The sequence below is a fragment of the Geospiza fortis genome, unplaced genomic scaffold, assembly GCF_000277835.1.
Source record: "Geospiza fortis unplaced genomic scaffold, GeoFor_1.0 scaffold194, whole genome shotgun sequence".
Lineage (NCBI taxonomy): Eukaryota > Metazoa > Chordata > Aves > Passeriformes > Thraupidae > Geospiza > Geospiza fortis.
Genome location: NW_005054322.1, coordinates 2,250,090 through 2,277,600, shown reverse-complemented (window position 1 = coordinate 2,277,600; position 27,511 = coordinate 2,250,090). Strand labels below are relative to the sequence as shown.

Genomic DNA, 27,511 nt, shown 5'->3' with positions numbered 1-27,511 from the left:
AAGATACTGCTTTGCAACCACAAATGTAGATAAGTTGGTCTGAATCCAAGCTACTTTTGTTGTCAAAATAACCTTGTAAATTCCTGACAGCAAGGAAATCTTATGGGGGGCAGAGATGAAGTAGGCTTATCAGCCACTCCCCTAATGTGGTCTAGATATTTACTGATATCAAGGTCACAATATCTTTTTTTCACTTCCTGCAAACTGCGGCATAAGACTAAGAAATCATTGTTTTTGTGTAACAGACTTGGCTGGAAACTCTTGCCCCAGTGTTGTCAGCATATTCCTATTCCTCTGGTGTGCTGAAGTTACCTGGTGCAGCAGTGACTGTGGGTGAGAGTACAGAGGAACTTTTGTGCCAGGTGAAAACAGAATTTCATTGTAAATTTTCAGCCAGGTAGTCTCTACTGGTGTGGAGTTTCACAGAACAAAGGAACCAGTTCTCCAGTGCCTGGTGTCTGGGGCTGGGAATCCACTGCATCTGAGGCCTCGTATACATGAGGATTTATAATATACCCTCCATTCCCTGTGGACTACCCTGAATCCCTTCGTATCTGCGAAGAACTTGGTTTGAACACTTAATTTTTGTGGGAATTAAAGAAACTATGGACCAGTGCAATTTTTCATCACTTTGCAATTCAGTGTGTAGCAAACAGTGTTTGTTTATGTGTATCTCCCTTTCCCTTTTGCCTTTTTCCTTCTTTTTTTATTTATTAAGAACTTCATTACTCCTGCAAAAGAAGTCCTTCCTAACTCTCTCCTTGTTGGCAGTATGAACATTTTTTTCCTACACCATTCATGTCATTAGCCTGAGCCTCGATTTTCAAAATGAAATGAGCTCCAGCATTCCAACAAGATGAGTAACATGAACATGAGATCCTTCTTATCTGTGTTTCCTTGAGAAAATACCTCCATAAATTCACAGATGTGAACTCTGGGAATCCAAGGTCCTTTACAATGAAGTGTAAATGTTATTTACCTCCTTAAACAGCCTTTGAAAATAGACCTTGAGTTCTTGTTTTGACAAAACCAGCAGAATATTGTGTCTTCTGCAATTACACTAGAAAAAAGTGACTTTCACTTCTTCTGGTTCCTTGCAGCATTTGTGTGTGTCTTTGAGATTTTAATTCCTCAGTGTTAAATCAGATGTGTTATTACTGCACAGTGGAATGTGTCGGTAGATATTTAGGTTCAAATTTGCATGCTCTGACATCTGTTTTCCTGGGTGCGCTATAAACAGTTAAGTCTTGTGGTGCCCAGAACAAGACACAACTGGAGATAGGCTGAACCTTTTAAGTGGAATGCTGCTCTGTCAGGTGCATTGGAACAAAACATTTTAATCTGTGCTTATGACATTTGCGTTTCAAAGCAGGATTTCAAACATTATGGTTTTCTTAATTCAAGCATATCTGTACCTAATGGTATCATCTTCAGAAATCACTTCTTGCAAATTAGATCCTTTAAAATGCTACATATGTCTTATTTGCTGTGGGTAGCTAAATAGTTATATCACTTAACAAAGGCATCTCTTTATATCTGAATATCTGGTTTTTTAAAATATTTTGAGCAAAGGAGACATAAATATCTGAGAGTTAAATACAATACCCTGGAATTTACCTCCCTTTTTAATATAGTGTTTCTTTATGAGCACAGGGAAGTTATTCATACGGTTTTTCATTTTAAGAAATATAATTTAAAAATTGAGAAGCTACTTCTTTGCCAGGCACTGTATGATCCCCTGAAGAGAGCAGAGATTGGAAATTTAAATAAATAGATGGCAGTTAGAGTGGAATGAGGGATGTGCCGTGCACAAGACTCAGGTAACATCAAGCCTGACAATCTCAACTCTTGCACATGGTTTGAGATATAAACAACATTTAATTGCCTGGGAAACAGGATATTTCCCTGAGAAGAAAAATACACTGCTTTCAATATTACCCTGCACTTGGGAGCCAGACTGGTGGAGCACTAGAGAGACAGTGCAGTTATGCAGAGTCAAGTCTCACCCAGAAAGGCTCAAATTCAGTGCAGAGCTACGTCAGAGGGGAGGCAAAGTGAGATCCTATGAACAAATCCAGTGAATGCCAGGTTTAAATGCTGAAACTCCAGACTTTTTTTAGCATAATTTTTTTTTATTAGTGGTATACCAGGACAGAGCCCTGAAACAGACATGTTTCGACACTTAGCATCAAATGTGTTCCCTCACCCTTCCTGGTTTTAGATTATCATTTTCTCCTTCCTTCTTCCATATGCTGCTGACATCTGCTGTGGCACAATACATCTGGCTCCGAGAGCCTCGCACAGGGGCTGTGAGCAGGCACGGTGCGAGGGCACTTTTGTCTGCTGGCACAAGAGCATAAGGTGGGTTCAGCTATCAGCAGCCTGGTAACCCAATTCCCTGGGCACATTCCTCCCAAAGCCTGCAGGAGGTACACTCACTGCTTAGTGCATCACTAAAAACGTCCTCCCTCACCTCATCTGTATTGTATCAATTCAGATTTTGAGGGTTTAATATAAACCCACTGGATTAAATGTACCACACTGCAAAAAGACTCAAGTTAATTACTAAGAGCTGGGAAATGGCAGCTCGCTGATCTGAATGTTTTTGGTATGATTTTGAGAAATAGAGAGGAAACTCAATACCCTCATAATTACTTTTCATTGGAAATAATGGCATCAGCAGGAGAAGATAATGGATTTCTGTGTCTGACATGAAACACCCACCCCAGGAAGAATCTTGTGTGATTTAATTTGAAAGAAAGAAAGAGTTTGATTACGTAGGAGGGAGAGACTACTTTTTAATATATCTTTTAGTGAACATATAAGTGTATTTTTATCAAATCTAGTGTCAGAGATTTGTTACATAACTGGAAAAGTTTCTTGGTTATAGTATGCAGTTAAGGCTATTTAAAAAATAGTAAGGTGGATATTAATCATTCTTTAAAAAAACCCTTTGGCAGTAAGAATTTGTATTTCTTGATTCTTACTTGTTATGCAATGCCACTGGGTTAAAAATGTTATTAATCCCAAAAGTACTAGACTGATGTGTGTGATGCATGGCACAATTATATAAGGGATTTGAGCAGGAAAAAAAGAAGGTGAGGGTAGTAGACTGAAGAGCTGTGTTTCTAGGTCACTGGCAGACACTCTGTACAGAAGAAGCTCTTAAGCCAAGAGTAAAATAGGTTGTCATTTCGGCACCAGAAGTGGTATGTGCTGGGAAGAAAATTGTTCCTGATGCACAGGGGAGCTGGGCTGAGCCTGCTGATGAGAGAGATTAGTGAACCTTTTCTCTGACCTGGTTCACCCACAGCAGTCACCTCCTAATGTTTATTCTTTTTTGTGTTGAATTCAGTCTTTGCAATTTAGAAATCTTAGTTATAGTTTATTAACTTATCAAGTCAGAAGTCAGATTAAGAGTAACCTTGGCCATACATCCTCCCCTGGCTGCTGCTTTACATAATGAAGAAGTTTGCATCCCGAACTGAACTCTGCCGCCTTCCTGTTTGAACTGGGCCCAGTTTGACAAACTGGAACTGGAGTCTGAGCAGCTAAGCAGCTCCAGGCAGACTGAGGGCAGTGTAACCATGAGCAAAGGGGTAGTGCTGAGTGTGGGGATGAGGTAGGAACACATCTTCCCATGGCACTGCTACAGCTGACAGAGGATGGGCTGTTAATCAGAGGCAAAAATGGACAGACATATCCCACCACTCTTGTCCTTTCTCTGCCTGCTCTACAGCATAGTCATGCTCAGTACTCACAAGAATGCCTTCAGAGGGTGTTTGTTAATTGGGTTTCTGCTGGTCAGGGCAGAACTTGGCATAAAGGTGTACCTGCCCCTTCCCATCTTACAGAGGGGCCACGAACGATGAGATCATTAATGCTTCCCAAAACATAGGCAAACAGCACAGGAGTTTTCTAGGTGTAGTCACTGGAGTAAAGACCAACTCTGTCTCTTCAGCATGTCCTTGCAAGCCTGGGAGATTGCATTAGGGGAGCAAGGTTCGGGGCGAGAGACAGTGTATAGTGACTCTGGACAACACCATAGCCCATAGGACAACATAGAAGGTTTGCTGTGATTTAGAGAGGCTCCAAGTGTTGTGTGAAATATCTCAGATACTTTTCAAACATTTGAGAAAGACCAGGGTTGAAAAGATAATAACAAGGGTAAATCAGTAGCCCAGTGTTTGATATTGTCCTAGGTAGAAGTCCAGCACACAATGTCACTCTTGAAACACAGAAATATCAAGTTAGCTATATTTGCAATATATATATAAATGTAAAAATTACAGAAATAACAGTGTTTGAATGCCTGGCTTCAGAGTGATGGGTTAGTCTATATCCTTTCTAATGGCTCAGACCTTAGACACGATCACCCAAGTTGTGAAACCACCTGGTGGAGGTCCTTAACACTGAGAGATAAATAGTCACATTTGAGGGTACTCTGAGCTGGATTCTACCCTGTGTTACACCAGGGAAACTCCATAAGCTGAAAGTAAAACCTCTCTTTCCAACACCTTTTCCCAGGATACCATTCTGTAACAGTTGTTGTCACAGCTTTTTCAATTAAATGTTTATTCCAGTTGGGGCTGCTTAGAGGTGGTCAAATTACAAGCATAAAAATGCAAAACATTTGTCAACAATAACTCCCTTTTTTCATAGAAATATTCCTGTTAAAAATTTTCTGGGCGGCTCTAGGGATGCATTTTCTGTTCTTGATATTTTATTTCATCTAAGTTGTGAGCTAGGATTTAAATGCCAAATATCTGTAGCTGATATAAGAGGAATTTGAAATATCTTATCTCTAGTGCCCTGTGATTGAGTCTGGCAGCACCTGGAAATCTCTGTCGACAGAGACCCAGCAAGCCATCCTGGATGGATGGGTAATAATCTTCAAATGACACAACGTTGTCAGAGCTTGTGTTAGAGCTGCCCTTTACAGGGACATGCAGGGGTGCAGGTGCTTGCAGCAGCCCTTGTGGAGTGTTGGGATTACTCCAGCCAAACATGTGCCTGTTGCAGGGATGTCAACACAGGAGCAGGCCAGCCCAGGCTGCCTTTGCAGCTGCTTGAGGGCAGCAGGCACTTCTGGGGCGCAGTTCACCTCACCATTAAACAGACAGCAAAAGCAGGACTGATAAAACCTACCTTATTTGCTTAGAATATGCTGTGACTTAGAGGAGGAAAAAGCTCTAAGAGTAAGAAATAATTTGCCACATGCTTATTTTAAAAGAACGATTACATATGGGAACATGTCTTATATAAAGGAATTTATTTGAAGAGTGTGTTTTTAAACAGTGTATAATTATGTGCATCCTACCATGAGGGAATAATTTTGAACAGAATTAGGAGTTTTGTTTTATTTTTTTAAATAAACGGCTGCAATCATAAGGCAGTTCACGCTCTGTTTAAATTAGATTCCATTGCTGCATTTCTTCTACTATTTATCTACTAACTAAAAAAGAAATTAACAATCTCATATAAAAATCTGATTTTCTAAGGCAATCTCTCATTGCTAAGAAAGTATTCTGTATGAAAAAATGGATTCATGGTGAGTTACCTTATATCAGTCAGTGAGTGAGCTCAGGAATATAAAAGTTAGAAATTAAGGTGACATAAATTTTACAAATGTAGAGAAAAAATTTTATTAACTAATGTGCTCCTGTTGTGCATATATTACCCTCTAGCATTTTTGAATGCAACTTCTAATTATGTAATCAATGAAGATGCTGATGTTTACCAATGAAGGGATTTTTTCCTGCTCTGTGAGCAGAGCTGTGGCTTAACTATAACAGTCCCACAGACCTCTGCAGCTCCCTGGAAGTACAGTGTGATGAAAACAGGTTTTCAGCATGTCCTTTTAAATGGGTAGAATCTATGTGGCAGAAGGATGAGATGTTTACGAACATCCCTTACAGACACCCACTGTGCCTGATAAAAACAAAATGAGGGGAGGGTATTTTTTTATAGAGGCTCTACAGCAAAACAACACATAAATGAGTACTGGGAAGAGACTAAAACAAGGAAAAGGGAGGATATTTCTGTGCTGCTGATTTTCCTCATGCATGGAAACATGCTAACATTGCCAGAAACCATTACAGGTTATTCTTATTTACTGGTGTAATTATAATAAACATTGTATTTCAGGGATGAGTTCTTGGCTGTATTATGTGTTTGACATCCAGTTCCCAAGCAACTCAGCAGGCTGAAGATTTTGCCCAAGTCCTTTGGAGAGCCTTATCCTCATGTTTTCTTGCAGTGAAGAGGCTTTGCATGAGTCTTGTTTACATTTGGCATTTCTTGGGGTCTGTATTCAGCCAACCTTGCTCGTCAGAGACACTTAATACTTTCCTGATGCATATGTACCCAGCAAAGCTCAGAAGTGGAGTCTGATCCAAGGGGACAATATGAAATTAAAGGATGCTCATCTGACTCTACTGCCCAGCAAAAATTAATGAATGGTGCTAATGAATGATATGTTAATGTTTTACAACAGATACACCACTGTACACAGGGAATGTGTTATGTGTTATTTTGCGCTTTTTTCTTGAGGGATCTTGGGTGAACATGCCTATTCAGCTGTGGAAAGCAAATCTTATTGCTGTAGCTGAAAGCATGTTTCAGTTAATAAGATGTTAAAGATCAGGCAGTGTAAAAATCTCTTCTTCAGAGGCTGTGGGCACAGTCCTCTCTGTATTTTAGGCTATTCGCCTTTTAAGGACATGATTATTGATTAAGAATAAAAGCCAGAATCATCACTTAACAATTAGTATTTCATTATTCTTTGTACATGGAAAGCAAAGTCTTACAAACTGTGTCACATGTTTCTGTATCCTGTATCCTGTAACACGGTTGGCTGCATTTAGTATTTTCCAGTTTTTGTTTTAAGTGTCTGTTGGTTATGACTACACTACATCTTCCTGCCATGACCATATACCTTCTCCAACAGAAAGGTGTGCACACCGTCTAAAATATATATACAGAAATATAACCAAAAAGCACTAGATGAGATGTTTAAAATGAGTTGTTGGGAAATTGAATTTTTATAGAATAAAATCCTGGTGAAAAAATGCTATCAAATTGCACAAAAATGGTTCCACAGGAAGACACTGTAGTAATAATATTTTCTTGTAGTTCAGTCTAAATGGGACTTAAAAATAAATGTTTCCTCTTAATCCTGATGAGGCCTGAAGTGTAATGGATGCTGTGCTTAGAGTCTTTTGAGGAAGCTGAGAGCACTGTCAGAGGAAAGAAGATTACCCGGGGAGAGAGTGTGCAAAATCTAGCTTTCAGTTTTGGCAATCTTTCTGCAGAGAAAAACAACTTTCATTACCTGAATGGCAAACATGAAGATGTAATCTAGGTGTTTTCCTGGATTCATTTGAAATCCTTTAAAAAATATATAATGTGAGACATAAAATAGTGCAAAACAAATAATACAAAATGAATGAAGGCACATTGTCTGTTCAAAGCAGTTCCTCATAATTAATCAGTGTTTTGAGGAGGAATTGTTCGCCCTCAACGTTGTTCCTTAATTAACAACATGATGTTAGTGAAATTTGTTGACAGAAGTATGGCTGAGCCCAAGCTCCAAGACTGAGCTTTTGGCTGGGCAGATTAACACAGACGCATTTCATTTCCTCAGTGAGTCCAGTACCACAGAGGTCTCCTCACTCCCGCTGTAAGGTCATTCCATATTGCTGAATAGCTTAAGGGACACATTGCAAAAGTGAAGACTCAGGCCACAGGGAACGGGGGGAGGCTGCTTTTTGTTGTGAGAAAGCTATTAAAATGAGAAGACAAGTCTTGAAGGAAGATTTATGTAGTTTCACGTGACTGTATTGGCTTCTACATCTGATGGAACAAAGGACACAAAAGTTGCCCAAAATGATATACTGCAAGCAGGATTTATGGTGATTTTAATGTGACATGGAGCAGAAAATGTGTTCTCAGCAGGATATTTATGCCTGCAATTTGAAAGCTGTGCTTTGATTGTTCTAGATGATAGCAAGTTTTCCGAGGCCATCACGGTGCTGCTCACCTGGATTGAGCGAGGCGAGGTGAATCGTCGCTCTGCCAACCAGTTCTACTCCATGGTGCAGTCGGCCAACAGCCACGTCCGCCGGCTCATGAATGAGAAGGCAGCTCACGAGCAAGAAATGGAGCAAGCCAAGGAGAGTTTCAAAAATGCCTTAACAGGGATCCTCACTCAATGTAAGTAACTCCCTTTTTTGTCAGTGTTGTTGTAGTGATGGTGGTGGTGGTGGTAGTGGTTTTATCATTTTGCTTGTTTGTTTGGGGGTAAGTAGTTGCAATGCAGTCATGCTCTACTTCACATCCTATTCCATACTCTGTGGCAGTTTGGAGGATCAAGGACCATTCCTAAGAACTTATTATTCAAGGTGAGCAAAGTTTCAGTAGTTTTTTTTATTAATAGATGAAGACGTGCTCTATTCACAATGTCTACTCTTGTGTAGACATAACGCTACAAGAATGGACAAGACAGAAGCCTCACTGCTCTGAGAAAAGGTCATGGTTTTTTTGAGAGAAGGGATATGTAGCCTGTGTGTGGCAGCTAGTTAAGTAGGTCAGTTGCAGAATAGAGCACAATTAGGTAATATTTTTAGCCTGTGTTTAGGTAAGAGGCAGTAGAATCCAGTAACTTATAGGGATATATTCACAGATAAAGACCACCTTCACAGTAGAAAAGTATGCTGTACTGGTGCTGGCATCAGGAGTGATCTGCCAGTGTTAATTGGGCAGATAAACTGTCTTAAATATCTAGAGCTGGCAGCTATTTCCTTAGTACAGAAATACAATCAATGAACTTACCCTAATGAGGTTCCCTCATAAAACAATGATCAGGATACTTGCCTAGAAGTTTTCTTCAAAGGGAGGAGAGAAGAGAGGAGAGGAGAATATGAGAAAAAAAAAGAAAAGGCAAGGAAAAAAGGAGAAAGAAAACTGATTTCATTGTTGGTGGTTTTTAACATGTCTACTCATGGCTTCTCAAGGAAGAGGCATTATGATACTCAGAAAGGTGAAGCCTGGAGCCAGCTCTCATGTGCCAGTTGAGAACAAAACCCAAGATTGTTTACCAGACAGAGGAGAGTGAAGTTGTTACGTTGTAATTTCTGGATCATACTCCTAATCTTTACATTAAAAAAAAAACCCTAAAGGCTTTTGTGCAATTTATTTCTGGTCCCTCAATGGGCATCCTTTAAAAGTTAGGGTTGAAGGCATAAGCTTGGATGGACTTGTCTGGCTTAGCAGAGCAGCCACTAAAGCTTCCTGCATAAGTGATGGAGAGCTCATCATCTCAGAAGACAAATTCACCACAGGGCATATATCCTAATATAAGAGTTTAGATGCCAGAACTTAGAAACAAAGATTCTGGGCCAAAGACATTTGATTTCTGGGGACATATGTTCAGAGAGTAAATTTAAAAGACCGGCTAATTCCCTTGGTAATTCACTAGGCATTGTTGTCTTCTATCTCAGCATCTAAAAAGCAGTGTGAGGCACAGAGATGCAGGCACCACGCATGGCGTGCTGTTCAGTTCACACCAGGACCTCTCTAGTTTTGTGTGCAACAGCCAGCTCTAGCATTCAGAAATGCCTTCTTCAGCTGCATTAAAAAAAGTCCCCCATTGTCAGCAGGCTGAACTTTAGTTAAATCAGTCTAAATTAGCCCATTTGTCACCAACTGTTGTAGAACATCTGTCACTTGGAAATAGAGATCCCTGTAGTTTCAGGTGGAAATATGCAGTTTTGGCTATCTGTTTTGCTCCTGTAATGTGCTGAATGCTGAATTTACAAAAACAGAAATAGCTTTGGCTTCAAAATGTGAGTTTCCTAGTGCCACAGTAACAGCAGAGTCTGGAAGAAGTTTCTGACAGATCTGGCCTAGGAGGACAAGGTCAGCAAAAAGCATCCTCAGGGAAAGGTGTTACACTGTGGATTTTATAACAACAAGTTTTACAAGCTTTCCATATGTTCCCCATTGTTTATTTTATAAACATCATGAACATTGACCATTATTAGCATTAATGTCTTATTAAAATTCCTTGTGAACTTGCTGCGAACAGATGGATAATGTTTCTCCTTTACACATGTATATGCCTAAGATTGCTAAGCATGGAGATTCTGAAATGAGCTTCCCTTTTTCAAGGAAATTTGACTTGATCTGAGGAATGTTTTTCGTGCATCTTTTTCCATTGCTGTCCACAGTCCTGCATAATTTGTTACAATATGTCAGTTGCTTTATGAAGAAGAATTTGAAAATACCAGATGTCCAAAATAGGTGTGTGTGGCCTGCTAAATTCTGCAGACTGACAGAAACCCACTTCTGCTTTTCTGTAGTAAGGATCCAAAAGTCTAGTGTAATGCTGCAGCTGTGTGGCCGTTTGACATAAATATTACAGTATTTTAAAAATATCATGTGGCAGTCCTCTCTCATGGACTAGGTCAGATGTCAACTTGGAGCTGACCATTCTGGGCTTTCTTTGCAGTCAGAAGAGAAAAATAAGAATCTCCACGGAATGAGTCATCAAACTGACCTCATGGTGCTCTTCCAATGAGATGAATCATCCCTTGGATATGCCATTTATTCTCTGCTGCCCATAGAGGATTCACAGGGGGCCTCGCTCTGAACCAGATGTCCCACTTTTCACATGCTTTGTTCAGAGCAGATTAATCCCACTAACTGTGTACAGCATTGATACAGATGGGTGTAGCATAAGGGAAGAACTTGGAGTTAGATAAAAATGCCAGCAATGAATGTTATGGAGAGTGAAAAAGAAATAAAATTGGCTTCAGGTGCACTCACCTGGAACACACACACTCACACACATACACACACACAGTCTTGGTGAGTCTCAGTAGAAAATACTTTCTTATTAATGAGGATTACTGTGACCAGAACATCTCATCTTATGGCCTAACTAATAAAGAAGTACAGGCGTTGAAATCCCTGCTACAAATTTGTGCCTGGAGGTATTTAGGAGATTACTGAGCAGATTACCCCTAAAAATTTGGGTCAATTGCTCAGCATGTGAATTAATTACCTCATCAAGGTACTTGTGCCAGGATAATCTGTGAAATAAAGTGTATTACTGTTGTCACACCACTAATTTATAGCACCTGATTTAAGTGCTACAGGCACTCTTGTTATGGTGCTTCTTCAGTTATTTAAGGGATAAAGAGAGAAAAATGTCCACTTCCTTCTTTTTATTACATTGCTTGATTTTTTTAGATTTGAATTTGTGCTTAAAGTATGGATTGTTTTCAAGGATTTTGGATAGGTCTGTCTTTGTGGTTTGACATCTATTTACTTCCACAGCTTAGATACCTGTGACACTGCCCCTTGGCTTTCCATTCATCTCTCTTTCATTTCCTCCCAAACCACCTGTTCAGCGTAAGGTTTACAGATGTTGATCCCCATGTTTAAGGAAAATGGAAGCCCTAGAGATATCCCTGTTGGGCTGTTGGTGTTTTTTTAGACTGCACCAAAGCCACAATTTCCTCCTCTGACTCTCTTCTCCATGCACTGTAAACTTTGCCTACCTCTTACTGAGTTTTCAGAGTATTTCATGCAGTCTCCCTTGACAACACTGAAAAAGGTACCTACAGGTGAATAATATTTCCATATTCAAAAATTAATTTGGTATCTAAAGAGTAAGATACAGAAGGTGGTGGAAGTGTCCCAGTATACAAGTTCGTAGGTTATACACATGGTGTAATGAAGTGCCCCATGGCTGGTTACTGAGCAGATTATGACACTCCATCATTTGGTCATTTTGGCCCATTTTACTAAAGAACTAATGGACTAAATGGACTCTGAAACCAGGTCCCCATCAGAGTCTATGAATCAGTCTCTTGTGTGCCTATGGGAGAGCAGTGGGAGGAGGGTGGTTTTTATCATGGGGCCCCCTGGCCATATTACTTCACATGGAATCATAGAATCAGTAAGGTTGGAAAAGACCTCCAAGATCATTTGAGTCCAGCCTTTGGATGAACACCACCACGCCAGCTAAACCATAGCCCCAACTGCCATGTCCAGTCATTTCTTAAACACTTCCAGGGATGGTACCTTCACCCTGGGCAGCCTGTTCCAATGGTTAACCACTCTTTCAATCAAAAAATTCTTCCTGATGTCCAGCATGCACATGAACAAGGGGGAATGGCTTTGAACTGAAAGAGATCGGTTTAGACTGGGTATCAGGGAGAAACGTAGTGTGAGAGTGGTGAGGCACTGGCACAGGTTACCCAGAGAAGCTGTGGATGCCCCACTCCTGGCAGTGTTCGAGGCCAGGCTAGATGGAGCTTTGAGCAACCTGGTCTAGTGGGAGGTGTCCCTGCCCATGGCAGGAGGTTGAAACCAGATGATCTTTAAGATCCATTCCAAGCCAAACCATTCTATGGTTCTGTGGATTGTGAGATTATGCAGTTTACCTGCTTTGCCTGTTGCTAAGCATCTTCAGCCCTTACTTTGAAACAGGAAGTGAAGCTAGATTCAACTTTGAGCTGATTCAGTAGGCCTGTCCATTTAGGAAGAATCAAAGGTTTGGGGAGAAGGCTGTGTGTCATGTACCCCTTTTTTGGACTCTCACAATTGTCACCTTGAGTTTTCCTTTCCTTTCTACTAAAGGACTCCAGTAGTATATTAGATTACCTCAAATATTTTTATCAAATAGCTGGTAGGTATCTGATGTGAATTACACGTCAATCCAAAAAAGAAAAAAATAAATAATTCTGAAGGGAAAAGCATTCTCGATAGACTGAATAAAATTCTCCTCATTTCATGTCTCTTCATTTTCATTCTCTAATCTCCCTGGATATGATTTAATCTGTTTTAACATTATCAATGCCTTCACAGATAGAATCTGCAATTTTTTTTATGTTAAAAAAGTAAGAAAAATGTTAAAAATCCCTTCTGAGCTCTCTTAAAAAATATTGGCATCAGTTTTGTTTTTCTCTTTGAAGGTTCACTTCAGAAGTTGCTATCTTGCTTTAGAAAAGATATAATTTACATTGATATAATGATGATTGCTAAAATCACTGTCTCATCTGGTTTCCTTTAAATTCCATACTTCAGTACTTTCTCCCAAAAATCCTTCCACTTTTTAGTATTCTCATAGTACCAAAAATGAAGCCAGTTTCATTACAGATATTAAAAGCATGCTGGTTAAATGCTTAGCAGTCAGACTTTTAATACACAATCATGCTTTCCAGAGCAGTCTTTCAATTGCTCCACATTAAGAACAACTTCTGAAAGGATTTTCCTGCTTTTTAATTGTCCAGTCTTACAGTCTTTCTTTCATTTGCCACTGACTAATTCAAAAATATAAGCTTTCTTTATGTGCAATTTTTAGGCCATCATTAAGCTCTTTGTGAAAGAGATTGAGTCATATAATGTGTTTTTAAAGTGCAGCCCAGTTCTCAGTTGGTGTCATAGAATGCCACTATAATACAAACATTAATCATCCAAGTCATTAGTTGCCACTATTACTTTCTACCGTGATGCATTTCTAAAAAAGAAAAAAAAAAGTACAAAATAACCTCTGCAATCCATCCAGTTCCTTTTGTTAGCTCATTTAGTCAGTGTGCTCTTGGCTTGTTTCTATACTGATAATTTACTATAAAGCTCAGCTGGATCTCTTTATTCTTTTTTCAGTTGTCCTTCTATCTATGAGATTTTCTATCTCATATACACATGCTCCTAAAAGCATTTCTATACAGGATGCTGTGGCAGTGGCAGAGAATAGAGATGAAAGACTTCATTTTTTATTTTACCTTGCATTCTTGTAGTTCCTCTCTTTCTTTTGGCAGTATAACCCTTTGTGGTTGCAATTTGTCGTATTTCACATAGCTTATTCTTCTGTGCTTCATTTTCTTTGAATTTCTGCATTCATTCCATTGTCTGTAGCTTTCACTCCACCTAAAGTCAATACAAATCTTGGTATCGATTTAAGCATGGACAGAATTTCAACAGGAGCTCCTCTGTTATTTTTAAGAGGGTGTGTGTGTTTTTTTTTTTTAATGTAGTCCATTAAATATGCATGGTATTTTGCAGAAAAATAAAAGCACTGCCTTCCAAGAAATTTCAGTCTATTTTGACAACTCATGCCACTTGCCTGGAATCTGCATTTCTCCTAGATGATGACACAAGGTTCAAGGCAAAGAAGCATGTGCTTTAATCATGCGGAAATCTGTGCTTGGTTTTGACTTGCCTTGCTGAGTAGAGACAGGGGTAAGGGCTTGATGCATCACAGAAATGAGTTGTAAATGTTCTATGGAAACAAAGAATGAGGGAAGAGTCACATTAGGCAAGGAAGGAAAGGTGGTTTCACCCAAAAGGATGAGTTGGCTGTGCATACCATGTGGTCTTCACATCTAAAGCTGTTCAGACTGCTTACAAATGATTGAATAAACCTTACAAATATGAGTAATCCTATGCAACTACGAGTGATTGAAATACTTGCTCCCTTCAGTGTGCGCTAATCATGCTTCATGTCAAATCACTGAATTTGTCATAAATGGTGTCATTTATGATGACAGAGATGTTATGGGGCAAGAAAAGAGTTTTGGAAAGGGATAGACTATGTGGGAGAAAAAGATGGACACACACAGAAGGAACAAAAACACAGAAGGAAGAAGTCATGGCAAGCAAGAGAGCATAAGGTATGCCAACAGATGGAGAAGTAAATTTCATACCTGAAGTATATGAGACAATTTTTTGTTTCGATTGCCAGTAGGCTGTTGAAACCTCCTCATCCACATCTTTATCCTTTTTTTTCAGCAAAAGAAACTATATTATGCCCCCAAAAATATAGCCCTCCTGATCTCCTAGGAATATTTTAATCTGCAAAATTCCTGCATAATTATTACTTCACTTAATGGGACCTGCGATGTCTTAATGTCATTTATGATGTTCCTACATTGCAGAGTTCCCTGGGAGTTCTCTTTTTGGACAGATTTACCAAAAACGGTGGTTCCCACTTTTGCTGTTTTTAAATCTGAGAACTTAAAAGAAAGCTGTGCCTAACAATAAATAAAAGAAGGACTAGCTAATTAACTGCAATACTTTGGGAATAGTTTATAATCTTGTCAAGCTGACAAAGAAAGCAGCATTCCCTTCACCTTCCTTTGAATTGGTGGGGGGCAGATGAAGTTTTTCTAGGTTTTTTTCCTGGTTGTCAACAAAAGATCCATGAAGTCCATTCTGTAATGTAAGATGGTGGCGTTGAAAGAGCAGGTACTGTACATTTGTACTTGCCCTCTTGTGTTGTGCTGGTCTAATGTCAGGCACCTGTTTGTTGAGAAATGACATGAAGGTGAAGTGGTCTTGTTGAGTCCGAGTGATTTATCATATGGCACAGTGCCAGCTCCTGCAGTTACACCAAACTGTCAGTTTCTCTGTTGTAAATTAAACCACGGTTTCATAACCTAAAAGATTTCCAAAGCTTAAATTATGGACAGACTTTCTAGCAATACCTTGCAGAGAAAACTGGGCTCTCTTTAATTAAATTGTACTTTTTCTTCATTTCAAAGTTTAACAGGGAGCATTCTATTTCTAGAACTATCAATTGTTGATATATATACCTCATACAAGTTACTGCACAGGTTTCAGTATGAATCCTGTAAATTGGGCACTTTTAGTATCCCCATACTGCTCCCTTTTTCGCTGTTCCCCACTGAGTTCCTTAACTAAAAGAAGGAGAAAGGAAAACAATGGCTGCTGACACAGGGGTTTGATATTCTTAGAAGACCAGGGGTTATAGTAAGTGCTGTGGTAGAATGTTGGGTTTTTGGTTTTTTTTTAAATTTGTCTATGTGGATTGTATTAGGAAGAAGTATTTCGTTCTGCATCACCCACGTGTAGACTAGTGACATTCACTCAGCCTCTTAATAGCCCATACAAGCCAGTCTGAATCAGATGGAACAGGAAGAGGGACCAAGCATGAACCCAGACACACACCCTGCTGGTCTCAAATTTTGCTGTAGGCCTAGTCAAAGGGAAATGTAGAAGTAATTTATAGAGAGGACATTCTTTCTAGTATTCAGGTAGGTGAGACAGGGTAGGAGGAAAACATCCTTCTTCCTCTGCTAAGTCTTGTAATTGCTGTCTGCACTGCTGAGACCTCTGTACTAGGATGAGAGCAGAAGAGGTGAGACTGCTAGTAAAGGATGACCCCCCCTGACTCTGTCTGCAGGATTAAATTAAGCTGAGCTAGGGCAGGCTGGCCCATACTGTTCAGCTGTTAGAAAGTTGCTGCTCTGGGTCAGCTAGTGTTTTCCCCCAAAATGTGATACAGTTTAGAGTTTGATGCAGGCGAGGTAGTTTCCCAGAAAAGCATCTTTTTGGGAAGAGAGAAGCGCTGTTGCTGCAGGGACACTCAGCATGCTGTGCCTGTTGGTCTCAGGGAACAAGAATGGTCCCTGGTTGGTTTTGATTGCTAGGACAGATGTAGTTATTGGTAGAAGGGCAGGCTGAGGAATGGCATCCTTGCAAGCTGACCACCCACACAGCAAAATTATTTGGGAGATAAATCACTGCAGATTCTCTCAGTCTGTCCAAAGAGGTGGAATTTGGGGATATAATAGTGAAGTCCTATGGTTTTCTCCTTTATCATGCTATGTCTTAACACCATGTTTTAAGGAACCTACAGGCATCTGGGCAGCATGCAAACGAAATTTCTCTGATGGGGTTGCAGATAATTGTGAATTTTAAAAAGTTTTTTTTAAAAAACACAGCCAAACACAAAACCCCAACAAAGCCAAAATCAAAGTGGAGTGGCAGACGAGGTATTTTGCACAGCTGTCAAAACCTGTATCTTCATTATACAAGTCTATAATGGCCTTTGCTTCTGTATCCAGCTGTGGTATGATTTACTTCAGGACCCATCCCTTGCATTATCTGCAGTCTTCCCCAGGGTGATATTTCCAACTCCAGTGTTTTCCTCCCCTAGTCAAAGGCAATCACATCTGTTTCTCCATCTGTGGCATGTGAATTGAGTAACAGGGAGAGGCTGCAGGTTTTCAACTCTAAAAGTGAGAAAGACAAATTCTTTTTTGAAAGTAAGCAGTACCATATTGGAATTAAGTACCAATATTGCCGGATGGAATGTGCCTGGGCTCGTCTGACCTTGCTGCTTGACCAGAGGCAGCAGCTGTGGTGGTTTCACCTCAGAGACACCTTTGGCTGGCTGGATGCTGCAGCTGGGTGCCTGGGACAAGTCCAGGCATGCAGGAACTCAGGTTTACCTCTGGCAGAAAGGATTCAAGGCGAGGTGAAGGAAAAAGGAGTTGGGTTCTGCTGGAGGGTTTCGATCCAGAGCTTTATTCCTGGCACACAGGCCTCTGAATCCACCAACAGCTCCAACAGAACAGCAGAACTGTGTGGTTGCTGTGTCCTTTAACCCCAGGGAGAGGGGGAGGGAAGGGGTAGGGATCCCACCAACCAGGTAAGGGGGGGGAAGTCTCAGAGGACAAGTGACACCTGGATGGCCCAATGTCCCCAGGGCTGAGAGGCATCTTTTGAACTCTGCCCACCACTTGATGCCCTTGCTGGAATGCCAAGATTGACGGACAGCAGTCAGCAGGGGGAAAGGGAGGGGAAGGGAGAGGGTATTGGCACACCTGGGGAAAGAACCGCGATGACTGAAACAGGTATTACATCACACTGCAACAGTACCATAACCAAAAGAATGAGTGCTTGGCTCAAATTAATTAAAATAATACATGTTTCATTACTCTGCAATCTGTCTACCATTTCTCATACCCATGTCACATGTCATTTACCTATCCACAGTTTTAGCCTTGGACTTAAGGCTAAGTTCTGTTCAGCTCATTACCAAATGCCTTTCAGGACTGTTGCCAAAAATATTCTCTTCCCTATCCAAAATTGACCTGGAGACTCTTAATTCATTCACTACAGCATCTAGCCTTGACTACTGTAATTCCTTGGTTTGCTGGGCTTGGAGCCAAATCGATTGGCAGACTGCAGCTTAGTCAGAATTCAGCAACAGGGCTTCTGACCCAAACCACGCCAACTCTATATCGTCCCTGTGCTGCGACTCTATATTTGAAAAGCGTGTTATACATTTACTGTAACAGTTTCCTTTACACTGTAATTTTATGGGTTGAATTTTTCTTTTACCCTTCATGTCAACTGTCACACTCTTACAGAATTTTTCTGTGCTAAATTGCCATATATTCTACTCTGACACTTGCAGTAATTTAGTGCAAAGCCCTTTTCATCCTGCTTCCTTAATTGGTGGAATTTGGAGTAAAATTCTACATGAAATCCAATTATTTTATCTGCCATCCAAGACTTTTGTTTTTGTTCTAACACATTTTTTGTTTCTATTTTGTTTCTTTTTCTATTATAAATTATGCATATCATAATATATAGTATAAAATAATATGCATGGCAGTTTATAATGTAATAAGCAAAGGAAAAATTGAGTACTTCTTAACTCCTGAACCCAGAGATAAGTTTCAGCCTTCACTCAATCGTGTATTTAAAATGGACTGCTTGATAAATGTAATGCAGGGTAAAAGTTTTCTCTCTACCTCTTAATCTGCAGATGAGGTTACACTTTGGTTCTTATTTATTTCTGTTTTTCTTTGGTAGTACAATTTTCAAATATCCTGTATCAAATATTTCTTGCGCAGGAGATATTCTAGTTTTCCATTTCATACAATCTTCTATGCAACTTCTGCAGGCATTGCAGCAGGGATTTTTGCTGTTTTTCCTGGTTTTTCTGGTTGCTTTTACATTTATACTTGATAGCAATACTTCTTCCAGGTAGCATTATTTATGGCAGAAGAAACCAAGTCTTAAACTTCCTATTCATATACTTACTATGAGCTGGAACCTCTAATAAAGTGTATTGCACTTGCATATCATTCTAGGCTTAGTTATTTGGGTCTTTCTAACTATTTCTAACACAGCAGAAAAACAATTAGATAATAACCCTTTGTCTGCAACATGCTGCGTAAATTAGCAGCCACAGAATAAGTCATTAGGAAAGATGCAATTATTTACATCCTGTAAGCTATATTGATGGGAAAAACATGACATGCTATGGACCCTTCCAGAACAATGTGGTTTTTTAAATCCTAATTTAGTAAGGAAATAGCTTTGCATATGGTCAATGAAAATTTGATATAGCGTAGAACTCACTAACAGATGTTTGACAATGAATATTTCATGTTACTTAATAATTCTACTTACCAGTCACAGTTGACACTACAGTGCATTCTGGAGTTCAAGGTGCCTTGGAGAGATAGATATGAACTGTTATATAGTTTTGGAAATTTCTTCCTGGAGATCAGAAATAATCTGAAAACCATGGCCAGCAGTGAGACTCAGATTATGAAGATATCAGCCCAAAACTTGACCTCTCTTTGGCCAAGTTTTATCCAGACACAAACAAAAAATGAGTTAACTGGGGAGTTTCTCAGCTAATATAAACCTTTCATGGCTTCTCCTTAGGGGTGAATCTACCATCCCTATGGGCTGTGTGCTGCTGGATCACTTACCCATACAAATTTGATCCTGATCAGGAGTAGGTACATCATGTCTTGTCTTCCAATTTCACAGAGCACAAGCATTATGCCAGCTTTAGGCTTCCAGGGTACCTATGGCAAAACAAATGAGTCTTGGTGCAACAAGAACAAACATGGCAGAGCAGGTTTACATTGAATTGCCATTTCATAGCACATGGATGCAGGATTTTGATGCAGTACAAAAAGATGTAGAGGCACTTCCCTGTACTGTCAAACCATGGCCTTGGCTGCTGTTTAGCTCTAATGTAATTCTTGGAGACCTTTTATGGTGGAATTTGCAAAGCTTCATGGCCTAGATCACTGTGAATATTGAAATTGCTGTACATACATTGACACTTTGTTTGAATAGAGCACTGGTATGTTGGTCCTTGATACATACTCATTTAGTATTGTCCTCTGCATTTTCCTTTTTATTATCCCTTGCTACCTGTTTCATAAAGTTTCTTTAAATGGCTTGATTTTTAGCATGTTGTACTCATACAATCCTACCTCCTGTCACTTTTTTCATTCCAAAAAGTCAGGTAAGTGAAGAAAATCCTTTAAGTATTCACTTTGCCTCCTGCAGTTATACATGAAGAAGATATGGCATCTTTCTAGCATGTGTTTCCATTGAGGAAAGTTTCTGAAATTATCAGATAATGACTTTTGATAAATCCTAGCACCTGTTCACATAATGGAAATTAAACACTATAAAGTTCAAATGTTTTTCAAAATTCAGACGATCTTATTAATACTTATTAGTGGAAAATGGCAAACCAGCTTTACCTCATATCTTTGTGAATCTTTTCTACTTGAATTTCCACTTGCAAACTGAAAACAGATTGTTAATTAAGCAAAATTTTCTGAGCACCTGGGTCATCAACAGAATGACAGTAATTAAATTCTAGCCTCAATTTCTATACACATAATAACCAAGTGCTTTACCATTTTCATTCTTTTCAAATTAATTGAAAAAATATACACAGCCTTACTTCCTTGATACATCCACTCTTTAGTCTAAGCAAGTTCTAATGGGCTGAAATTATCACACCTACCTTTAAAATTTGAATGGATTACAAATGGATAAGATCATCACTGTAGGTCTGGAAGACTTTCTTTATTGTAAACTACCTATATGTATTCGTTTTAAAAGAAAATGAACTACAATTATCTTCTATGACTTCAGAAGGTAATTAATCATCCCTGAAAGAAAAACTTCTATTCAAAATGATGTAATTTTCTGGACTCTGAAGGCAGCCTTCAAAAGTGGTAAAAAAAACAGAGAATAGAAGAAATGTGCTCAAATGAGATAGATTAACTTTTTGTTCTAGAGGTGCAAGATACTGCTTCAGTAGGTGAGCTCACCATTTTAGGAAGGATAGGTTGCTATGTATGATAAGATTCTCTACATCTCTGACTTAAGGAAAGAGTGAGAGATGCTCCAGAGCAGCAAGATAAGGGACCCTGGCAGAGGGTGGTATAGCACTCCTGCCACCACTTTTCAGTGAGAGGAGTAAGAAGTGCTGCAAGCTGCAACTTGATAAAGGAAGGACATTGTTTCCACCCAGGAATCTAAAGAGATAGATAGCAAAGAACTTTGTCAAAGAGTTGAAGCATTTTTCAGTTTGACTTCATAGGTTGGCACAGCTGCTCATTCATGAGCACAGCCAAGGTTGTTTGTAAAAAATCTGGATTTATTGGTGTTTTCTTCAGTTAATTGTGCTGGGATCAAGGCGACTTACATCTCAGCCAAATCATTTTTAGGCAAGTCACTGTTGTGGATGTACAATTTTACTTGCAACTGAAGTGAAGAGAAAGAAAAGAGTGTTGAGAGAAAAGCTTTCTCAACTGAGATGAACAAGTAGCTAAAAACTTGAGGATCTTAATTATCCTAGAAAACTGATCGAAATATTGGCGTTTGGCTTCAGAACAAATTCATTAGATTTGAATGAGGGAAGCCCATTTCACATCTGTTCTTCACCTTTTATGAAAGAAAAAAGTGTCTGTTCATGTAAGTAACCATACATAGACCATGGAGACGGCTCTGATCTACCACAGGTGAGCCCTTTGATATTGAGTGGAGTAGAAGCAGCAGCTGCAGCCACAGAGTGCAGGGTTGATGTACCTGCAGGTAGAAGGTTTAGCCTCCTCCCGGTGGGAGGTTCAGCCCTTCTTACCTGCTGACAAGTTCCCATTATCAATCATCAGATAGTCACCCTTCAAAGCAGAGCCTGCCTGCCCTCCACGCTTCTCTCCATGCAGCCCGCTCGTCTGTATGCTGCTGTACGCCACTGCAGCAGGAAAACACGTGTCAGGTGGATGTCTCGAGGGTCATTTCTGTGGTCACACACCTATTGCCACACACTGTGTGTGTGCCAGCACAGGCAGTGGTAGCAGACATCACGGGGAAGCAGCTGCATGCCTGGTTCTTGGTGCATAGTTAAGAGTTGTGTAGACTAAAGTTATGGAGACAGACTTGAAGGGAGACATCTCCAACATTGATACAATGTAAGTACGAAAGACACATCATTGGATGGATATTGATGATGTTGTTTCAGTAATGACATCATCCATAGACTCCTAGTGTCTTTGCTTTGCTTCTCTATAGTGATCACAACATAAATTGCTTGTCTTGTTTGACTTCCTTGTTCACCAAAGTTGAGCAGATTGTCGCCGTTTTCAACGCTTCTACCAGACAAAAAGCTTGGGACCATTTCTCGAAAGCCCAGCGAAAGAACATAGACATTTGGCGAAAGCATTCTGAGGTTGGTGATTTTATTTTTACTTTCTATCCATCATCTCACAGCTGGATTGACACAGAACGAGTGTGATTGTAGCTGGACATAGTGTATTTGGCAATATTTACAGCTACCATTTTAGCTGTTAATCAACTGGCCGTTTGCAGTCTCGTCTACAGTATGAATTGCTCCCATTGCTCTCATTATGGTAATAGCCATTAAGTAACATGAAGACAGGGAGCAATGTGTTTTCATTTTTCATGCAAAATTTGGGAAATCATTAGAAGATTATGTTTACTATCTAAAATAATGAACTGACGTAGTGAAATTAGGAACAAAATTAGGAACAATATTTTCAAATAATGAATTTAGGAGTCATCGTGATCGGTTTTTAAAAGAAGAATTCTGTGGCAAAGATTTTTTTTTTTCACTGTGCCATCTTATGGTCATTATAAGATGACTTTGAGTGAAAATAAAATAAAAAATTTCTTTCCTAAATAATGACTTAAGAGTATTAAGTCCATAACTGTTACCTATTCCTTCCCATTTGTTCTATGTTTATCTTTAAAAAAGTAGATACATCTCTTGTGTTGATTCTAAGTATTATGCTTGCAAAGAAACCAGTATAAATGTAATCATACAACCACACGGAGTTAGCAGTGTGGGGCCATGCATGTGTGACTGTCATAAGCATGAGCAGAGGAAACGGGATTCTAACTCCCTTTGCTGTGAGTGGCAGCAAAGGAAGTGCTAGACCTCATCCTGTGTTTTGGTCATCCAGCTTTCGATTTTAATTCAGTATATACGCTATGAGCCTGTATTTTAAAAAGTAAGTACCGCTGTCTTTGTTTTCTTTCTTTCTTTCTTCTTCCTTTTTTTTTAAATTTTAATATGAGCAATTTACATACACTTGGTTTACTGCCATGTGGTACAGTGTGTTGATTGTTACTATCACAGTCCTCTAAACGATTTCTCTCTGTCTCAGAATAAAAACTTTAGAAGGTAAGGTGCACTTATTTAATTATTTTGTAGTACACTTGTAAAATAAGTGTTGTACACTTAGTTTGAGAAACACTGAAGTACTGTGATATAAATCATTTGGATAACATTTTAAGTGTCCATTAACTAATGCTAAATTACAGCTGAATACCAATGGCACTAAATGTAACATCTACATGAATACCAAATGAATACTTTATTATCAGTGCTATTATGGTGAATACAAAACTACTTCAATAATGGGACACTTAAAATAAAATGTTAGCATAATTTATTAGTACAAACTCTATTTTGCATTTTGTTCACAAATATTTCATATACATAGTGGATAATGTCTTTGTTCAATCGAAAGTTGGGAACTTGGGGATTGATCTTCGCCTTATATTTTAGAGAAATATAAAAATATTATTTACTAGTAGATTATTTTAATTGTATTAAGATCATCCCTTCTTAAACTAACTTTCTGTAAAGGGATGTGGTGTGTCATTCATTTGCTGGTTTCTAAATATTTAATAAACTGAAATGTGTAAGAGTTGGACTTTCCAGAAATGTTAATTCTCTACTAATTTTTTTTTCAAAAATTACTGCCTTTTGATTTTAAGAAGACAACAGCTAAAACAATTCAAAATTTTATATAGCATCTAGTTAAATCAATATATTTAGGAAATGCCTAGTTTTCAGATATGAAATGTGATGGAAATAAACCAAATGGTATATTTTATTTAAATTGTATCTTCTAACCATGATATTATCTGCTGATTTGCTTGATTACTTGATCACCTTCCAGTTTTTTCCTGAATTTAGAAAAGCTTTGCTAGAAACCCAAGGCAAAGAAAAGACTCATACACATAGACATTCTCCGTAGAAAATCATTGACTTTGCTGATAATGTAGACACTGATGCATCAAGAACATTTGTCCACTAATAAGGGAGTAAATGTAAGAGGATGTCTGCTGATATATGCAGTATCCTTCCCCAGAAAAATGTGCAGGGGGCCTTTTCCGCTAAGGAATTCAGAACTAGCTTGCCAGTTTCTTCCAGAGATGCTTCTGGTTTTATTTGACACTGGTTGAGCCTTTTAATTTTTTTTTTTAAATTTGAAATTACTCCCCTGTAAAACACCCACTAATTAGGTTTCTTGCCTTTGCTGGGATTAATGAGCACAGATACATTTTTCAGAATATTTGAGATCTGCTGATGAGCCAAGAGTACAGCTGAAGAGAAACGCCTTCCCTTTTTTTCATGCAGCCCCTCTCTGACAGATTATTGTTAATTGCACAGAGCTGTTGTCGGACTCCTCAATGCTGTCTCCTCCTTCCACACGACTCTCCCTTGTTTCAAAGATTTCAAACCACCTCTTTGGGAATTAAGCTCTTTGTTGGCAGAAAAATTAGCTGTCTGTGGGTGGACAAAGCCTACACTAATCACAGTGCAGCATCCCCATGTTACACCTGACAGGATTATTAGGACAAAATAGAGTCCTCTCAATCTTCTCAGTGCTGCCATTAAAAAGGCAGCCGCGACTCCCGCGCCAGCCTTTCTGCCCAGAACAAAGACTGTCTAGACTCCTACAAAGCCCGCGTGCCTGCTGATCCTTTTCCTGGTGACATGTGCAGGGGCTGCCTGCCTGCCCTTGCAGCGGTCACCCGGAGACCGAGCTGTCCCTGCTGCCACTCCCTTTGGATCAAGATGCAAGGATTTTCAGGCCAGCATTGTGGGACTGGGTCTTTTAAATCCAAGGCAATCTGGGCATAGGGACAGAGGGTGAGATTCCTTTGACCAGCATTAGGCAGTTACAAATACACAGCTCTTCATCTGCGCTGTCTGCACTCTGCTCCCTTTGCAACCAGCAGAGAGAATAAGGCACTTTAAGGGTGCCTTTTAGTTAATACAACTTTGTGTGTTGCAGGCACCTACATTTGGCCAAATGAATTGTACCCCAAGTGGAAGAGGAACGCAAGAATTAGCTAGCTCTTAAGCAAGATGACAATCATTTATCAGTCTGCTTTATACACCAGTTTCAAGTATTATCCCTGCTGTTAAAATATTTTTCCTATGTTTAGCAGGCCTAAAGATCACTCAACAGGGAAAGTCACTTTTTCTCTTGTTTTTCCTGAGTGTTACCTTTGATAAATTCAGTTCTTTCATAGGAATAGTTCCCTGTGCTTCTGTTTTTTATAAATATTCATACACAAATAAATATAATTACAATGATAAATTATGTATAATTAAAATCAGATCAGTATCAAAAACAGGTACTAAATAATGCATAATAACTTTATGGAAGTTAATACTGACAAAAGGTAATTTTGGCTTTTAGGAGCTCCGAAATGCTCACAGTGAACAGCTCATGGGAATCCGCCGGGAAGAGGAGATGGAAATGTCCGATGATGACAGTGGTGACAATCCCACTAAAAAGCTGAGAGTAGATGATTCAGGTAAATATATGCAAGTGTTGTTTTAGTAAAAGCAAACAAAAACTTACATATGAGAAGTGACATTTTAATACCTGATTATATAAGACAGCATCTTATTTTAAACCCTCATAAATTAGTTATTTGAACGATGCAAGCTGTCTCTAGGAGATGTCTGTCACCTGCAATGTTCTGTAATGATGAAAATTCTCCAGTTCTGCCCTTGGCTGGAAGCATTATGTTTCCTTAGTGCACTCTCTACAGCTTTGCATGACAGCATTTCATTCCATGGTAGAAACGATGTTTTATTATATGAAACCAGTTCAAGTTATGCTTTGGTCAGTATTCTCTAATCTGTACCTTTCTTTCCAACAAAGACATAATAATCTCTAGTCTCTATAAGAAATAGCATTTCAACTGTGGGGCTTTTTTGGTTGCATACTGCCCTTATAAGGGTACCTATTTCACAGTGTGGTACTGCATTCTGCGTGGATTAGACACTCATTAGATGGCTATCGTGAGTCCAAGAACAAAGGTGCATGTAATGTGAATAAGAAAAACAGCTTTTTCAGCCTTCTTCAGCCTCTGCTATCCAGGATGGACACCAAGAAGTGGCTCAGAAGCTTCCAGAGTTACTAACTGTTAACATGATCTGGATGTATGCATTCCTCTAGTTCTTGGCATTGGCTAATGATTTTTGAGTTGCTAACAAGGGTTTGCTTGTTTAGACACTCATACAAAGAATGAAATTTTCAGGAGCTGAAGCCAAAGCATGACTAGAAACTGCCAGGCAGCAGTGAACTTTCAGAAAAATAAAGAAGGAAGGAATAATATGGAAATAAACTGGGAGTCTCCACTAGGGTAATCCTGATCTAGTCCTTTTCATACAGGCACCATAGTAAGAAAGGAAAGAATTTCATCCATTCAGTGATTTCAAGTCTTTGTATGCCAGTCGAAAGGTGTGAACTCAAACTTACAGAGAGAAGAACTCCTTGGCTCCTTCTGTGACAAGATACTGTGTGAGGTTGAAGGACCTCAGAAGTAAAGACCAAAGGAAGGAATGTCATTCTAGCAAAGAAATTTTTACTGTGACATCTCTCTTGAGGGGAAATTTAATATTTTTCCTGGAAGAAAAACGCAACATTAAAACCCATAAAAGGCAGCCTTAATTTTTGCTAGGCTTATTTTTTTGATTTTTATTTTCTAGATGCCATTAGCAGAGTGTTTGAAGCTGGGACACTGGGTCATTGCAGACCAGGAATTGCTAGAAATCAGCAATTTTTATGACTATCTAATCATTTTAATTGACCGTGTCAGCTCTCATGGAGAAAAGTCATTAGAACTAACAACAGGAAGGTAGAGCCAGAAATACATATAGCCTGCATGCCAGAAGAGATGCAGGAATGTTTTGAACTGCAATACTTACCAATTCAGCAGGTTTAACATATGCATGCTTAGGGCAGAGCTGGTCATGAATTTTGTAACACCACAGATAGGAAAGCATGAAAAAAGACATTAATGTCAAAAGTTTTGCTATCTGAGATTTCTACAATATTCCTATCACAAACAATTTCAAGTTATTTGTATTGTTACAATGTAGGCACTTGAGCAAACTCAGTAATGTGCTGCATTCTAAATCAAAATTTAGGAATATGAATCCACTTGAGTACATGTCCATCATTGTTTGTTGTACCATTCATCATCCTCTTAAACTCAGTGGTGTTGATCCATCCTGCTGCATACACAGTCATCCAGTTTTCAAATTAATGTTCTTTCAACACTACACTCGTAGTTAAAGCAAGTGCAT

General features: G+C 39.2%; 1 protein-coding gene across 2 annotated transcripts in view; it reads left to right on the top strand.

Moving 5' to 3' along the window:
* Positions 1–27,511, top strand: part of ENOX1 (ecto-NOX disulfide-thiol exchanger 1) — a 285,547-nt gene that overhangs the window by 195,672 nt on the left and 62,364 nt on the right. For both annotated transcript variants that reach the window (XM_031056831.1, XM_031056830.1), the window contains 3 exons: positions 8,002–8,214; positions 22,212–22,318; positions 25,611–25,728. In XM_031056831.1, coding sequence (XP_030912691.1) covers positions 8,002–8,214; positions 22,212–22,318; positions 25,611–25,728 — 438 coding nt within the window. The remainder of the gene's footprint in view (positions 1–8,001; positions 8,215–22,211; positions 22,319–25,610; positions 25,729–27,511) is intronic.